This window comes from Sphaeroforma arctica, assembly GCF_001186125.1.
Source record: "Sphaeroforma arctica JP610 unplaced genomic scaffold supercont1.241, whole genome shotgun sequence".
Classification (NCBI taxonomy): Eukaryota; class Ichthyosporea; order Ichthyophonida; genus Sphaeroforma; species Sphaeroforma arctica.
The window spans coordinates 4,135-9,666 of record NW_014040317.1 but is presented as its reverse complement, the minus strand read 5'-3'; the positions used below and the strand labels follow the sequence as shown (position 1 = coordinate 9,666).

General features: G+C 42.8%; 1 protein-coding gene across 1 annotated transcript in view; it reads right to left on the bottom strand.

Moving 5' to 3' along the window:
- Nucleotides 1–344: 344 nt before the first annotated feature.
- The window catches only part of SARC_04351 (hypothetical protein), a 6,027-nt gene continuing 839 nt past the window's right edge, over nt 345–5,532 (bottom strand). Inside the window, exons 2-7 of the mRNA XM_014301812.1 lie at nt 4,660–4,834; nt 4,026–4,180; nt 3,434–3,601; nt 2,475–2,652; nt 1,959–2,074; nt 345–1,563 (exon numbers count right to left, since the gene is read on the bottom strand). Coding sequence (XP_014157287.1) covers nt 1,326–1,563; nt 1,959–2,074; nt 2,475–2,652; nt 3,434–3,601; nt 4,026–4,180; nt 4,660–4,834 — 1,030 coding nt within the window. The 3' untranslated portion in view covers nt 345–1,325. The remainder of the gene's footprint in view (nt 1,564–1,958; nt 2,075–2,474; nt 2,653–3,433; nt 3,602–4,025; nt 4,181–4,659; nt 4,835–5,532) is intronic.

Genomic DNA, 5,532 nt, shown 5'->3' with positions numbered 1-5,532 from the left:
TATATATTACATATATACATATAAATATATATTATGTGTGCGTATGTGTATGTGTGAGGAGTGTGCGAGAGTGAGTGTGAGTGAGTATGTGCATCTACTGTGGTCTTTAACTTCCAAGAGATGCTGTGCAGGATGGCGCCTGTGTCGAGTCATTCGTTCGAAGTGAGAGCTTTGCGTTACCAACAAGAAGCCAATTATAGTGAGAATCAAAGCCGTACTACCAATATGTTCGGTACGTCCCGGTTGCTAAGCAACTGCAATAGAACTTGCGGAGCATTGGATACACGCCAGAGCAAATGCCACTGTTAGGCAAAACAAGTAAAGTCAATGAACATACAGGCTGTGTTATATTTTATGCAAAGTAGTACATATTACGGGCCTTTTAAGGCCCCTCATCTCAAGGGAAAGAGAGAGAGGCTTAGCTGAATCGCCCATCACAACCCTTACAAAAGTGTTTTCTTATTACAACAGGGTTTTTCGCCTCGGTCCAGCAATCGCCTGTTAGACGGCTGGTGCCTTACGAATATATAATAATTATAGACTGCAGCGTATTGGAGTCTGTCTATATATCAGAATGTGAGTGCATAGTATAGTGTGTGAAGAAGTGCCTTGTTCAAGAGCCTGTGCAGGTGCGCACAGGACAAGCCCATTTGCACATCTGAGCTATGCCACACGCTCTTGGCACGGGATGGGTTCAAGGCGGTAGGGGATACATCTTCTCAGGCACACGCGGGCCTACCCCACTGCGTGTGCTATTGCCTTCGTCTCGTTGAATCGCGTGCAGCCACGGAGAGAGAGAGAGAGAGAGAGGGGGGGGGGGGTTAGTTTGTTTGAAACCTGCAACCAGCATTTTGTCTAAAACCCTAAAACCCGGAAGACAGCATAAGGTGTATACAATAGCATGCGCAAGGGAAGCGTCCCGTGGACTATACCCCGATGCCATTGCTACTGGTGTGCTATGGGGCGGTCTCACACACGGATGAGGTTTCTCCCAATAACTGTGTGCATGCTCTCCTGCGATGTGTGATCGTTCGCAGAGATGTGCACCTGTGTGGCAAACGTTCCTGGTCTGCGCTGGTAGATGTCACCGGCGCGCATTGTTTGCGGCCTCCGATGTACTTGCGTTAAGGTGGAAGTATATATATATATGTATATATGTGTGTGTGCACATGTACGTACTGTGTGTGCTTTACTCGTTAGCTCCTATTCATTGTGCAAATGGTGTACATCAGACACAATCGACGCACGGACTCCTTTATAGAGAAGAACGAATGCACTATATATATATATATATATATATATATGTATATACTGATATATTAATTCTATAGGCGTTTGCACTCAGTTGTGGCTATATTTCCGTTGTTCGCTGGTTGTTTTAGTTGTTTCTGGAGAAGGAGGGGTCGCATGTGCCTGGGTCGTCTGCCTGTTACTGTGTGGAAGGCTTCTTCTGACTCGAATGCTTGAGATGGGCAATGCTGCAGTGTCCGTTGGGAAGCACGTGTTCGTCGCACATGTGTGTACAGTGCCTGTAGTTCACGGTTGGTGGTTTCATCGCGTTGTCTGCAGGAAGTTAATTAACGGGAAGCGGTTTTAGGGATGAGGGCTTTTAGGGTTTAATTCAATTTATGGGTGGCAGTACTAGGGTTGAGGGCTAGGGTTATATTAATTTATGGGAAGCAGTTTGAGGTCGGATCCGAGTAAGGAGAGGTAGTCAATAGCCTATGCGCTACAGAGCAAAGCGAGAGCCGTGCATGTCTCGAGGGCAAAGCAGCCATTTAAATGAGATGGAGAGGCAGGAATATCTAATGATCGCAGCGTATTGTGGGTTGGCATTCCATTTTGGTACCGTAGTTTGGGTTTAACCTTTCCTATTGGTACCTACTTTTTTTTGGGTTTATACGAACCATAAATTGGTTTAGCCTTTCAATTTACCACCTTCTTTTGTGTGGTCTTACCTTTCGTACTGTGCAGCGCTCAGCAACGGGCGTTCGTAAGTGGGCATGTATGTCGTAGTCATGACCCACATCCTGCACTGTGGACACACCTCACGCCCAGGATTCCTCTCGGCCATCTGCACGCGCACACAGCGAGAGGAGAAGTATACAGCCATGTACATGTATATTAGATTATACGACATATGGTATAGTACACGCCATGGATATGTCTTAAATTGTACATTGGCACTGATATATGTTAAATAATACGACAAATTATATTATACGATATGAATATATATTAAATTATACAATGACACTGATATATATTAAAATACACACCCACACACTGTCAGGACTATGCAAACCCCCTTCCCCCTTTTAATGTTCAGGGTTTTTGATACACATCTCCTTCCCCTATTTTAGGGTTCAGGTTTTTTGATACGCACCTACTTCCCGTATTTTAGGGCCTATGGTTTTTGGTACACGCCTCCTTCCCTTATTTTAGGGTTCAGGGTTTAGAGTTTTGACACTTACCTCCTTCCACTGTGTCACACAGCGCTGGCACACGACTGTGTGGCCACAGGGACTGAAAGTGACGCGAGGCGTCTCCGTCCAACAGATCACACACTCATCACTGGGCGATGGGGCACGCGCACGCGCTGCGGTGTTTGTGCTGCGAAGCTGGCGCAATAAGCAGTCGATCTCTCGGACCCTTCGACAGAAACACAAGTGGTAGGTAGGGCATTATATATATATATATATATATATATGAGTCACAGGCACCCATGTGCTAAGTAGTATGACACACACACTCACACATTTAAGTGTTCTTTATACACGTGCTTTAATGTCAGGCGCACGCATAATATCAACAATAAGAAGAGTCTGAACACGAAACAATTAGGAAGAGTTTGAACACGAAACAATACCAAGTAAACCTTCAGCCCTCAAACAATATCAAGCAAAACCCTACACCTTAAAACAGGATCAGGTAAAACTCTAACCCCTAAAGTAATACAAAGTAACCCCCTAAAGCAATATCAAGCAAAACCCTAAAATAATATCAAATAAAACTAACCCCTAAAGGAATATCAAGTAAAACCCTAAACCCTAAAATAGTGCCAAGTGCTCTCACACTGCAACAGCACAAAGCCGCTGTGTGAAAGCCCAAAAACATCACAACTACCAATGACATTAATCGCTCGCAATGTATTGGCATACGCTGTCAGGCTCATGCAGACTATTCAGGGCTTCATGGTGTAGGGGGTAGGCTATAACCTATGCAGACTATTCAGGGCTTTATGTTATAGGGGATAGAGTACAACGAGAATTTACACCCGCCATCGCCAGCTCAAGCTCCAACATGGCCTTAGCACACTGTGGCGCTATGAAGTTATAACATCCAATAGCAACCGCCCAACCAAACCAAATTAAATTTACACTACATACTTCACTGACCTGTCCTGACCTAAACTGGACCGGACCGGACTCACCTTGACCTCAGCCGCCCATGGTTGGCTGGGTGCACGGCTGTTTCCAAGTCCACGAGTTCTCGGCGCAGTGTCTGCAGTTGGTACTGGTTGAAGTTGCTGAGATTGGCCATGACCGGGTCTACGGTTTGGCTGAACTGCGCTGGGTTTCGTATCCGCCGCTCCTCATTTCTGGTCAGAAGCACACCCAAAAATAGGACAAATAGGTCGTGAGCATACATTGCAAATCCTTATAACCGATTCTAAGGTTTTTACAGGCGTACTATCGAGCTACCAATATAAAACACGTTCGTAGGTGCAACTATCACTTCTTTTCGTGGGTATTGTGGTAGGTATAGATTATCGTCAGCCGTATCTTTGTCCTTGAGTGGATGAGGGGTGGCCTGTGTCCTTGGTAGGTGAGGCATGTCTTGTTGTGCTGTGAGAGGTGGTCTGTGTGTCTGCTACGTCTTCCGAGATGTCCAAAAAGCATGTTCTATACATGGTAATACATATACCTTCGCACACTTACGTAGTACTACATATACCTTCGCACACACTTGGATAGTAATTCATATACCTTCGCAAACCTACACTTACTTAGTATCACATATACCTGATCATAGTGCGGATGGTCCTGAGCACTTGCACGACGTTCCACCAGAAGACAAAGTTGTCAAACGCCACAGAGATAACAAAGGGCGACAGGGCCACCTGGTATCTAGGTGACAGATGGTAACCCTTTGCCTTCGCCACAGCCAGCACTCGCAACTGCATAGCAACCAACATGAGCCGCGGCGAATCAGATGAAGAGAGGGGGTGGGGATGTAAGGGGGGTCTGAGAATTGGGCATCAAGAGCACGAGTGGTACAACTGCTATGCCATGAGATGACAAGACAACATGACATGAAATGACAACATGACATGACATGACATGGAAGTACAATGGTGATTGGCTTTGGTGTACAGTACATGCACATATAAAATGACGACGAATGGACCACCGGGCATGTGCACAGCCTGAAGACTATGGACAACGAGTGAAGGGCGAAGTAGAAGACTATATAGTACTAGAGCCAGTCGCCCAGTGTAGTTCTAGTACTGGGATACTATAGCACAAGCAAGCCCTACATACAAGGTTACACCCACATATGTTTTAAACGCCCTTGATACAAACATACAAGGTTACACCCAAATACGTCTTAAACCCCCATGATACAAAGGGAGCGGACATTGCACTTGGCACAAACCTGCGGATAGAACATGCACTGCAGCACATTGGCCACTGTGAAGTCCAGCAATTCGTACCAGACGAGTGCAACCGTCGGCGACACAAGGAAAAAGGTCAACCAGAACGAGCGGGTTAACGGCTCGACCGGATCAGACGATGTCAGGTCGGTTGTTTGATTAAACAGGGGCATTTGGCTGTTGTGGTGGAAGGGATATTGGATTGTGAGATAAAATGGAGGGGGAGTGGATGCAAGCATTGGCGATTGAAGGTTGAAAATATCAGAGATATCGCATGCACAGGCAGATGGTATATATAGATATATATACAAAGTATTAGTATATATATATATACATATACATATATATAAATATATATATATATATATACATATATATATATATAATATAAATATATACATACATATATATATGTATATATATATGTATATGTTATATATATATATATAAATATATACACCTTGAAATACATACATATATAAGTATAGAAATAAATATAAATATGAATATATATATATATATATATACATAAACATATATACATGTACATATTCACAAAAACACACACACACGCACACACATATATATATACAAATACATAATACATAAATAAATACACACACACGCACACACATATATATATACAAATACATAATACATAAATAAATACACACACACATATATATATATATATATATATGTATGTACATACATATCAATTTATATAAATATATAAATAGGTATAGATACATAGATATATACATAGATATACACACATATACACATACATATATGAGTACATACATACATAAGCAAACATATATGGATACAAATAAATATACATATACATATATACATATATACATCCCACACAC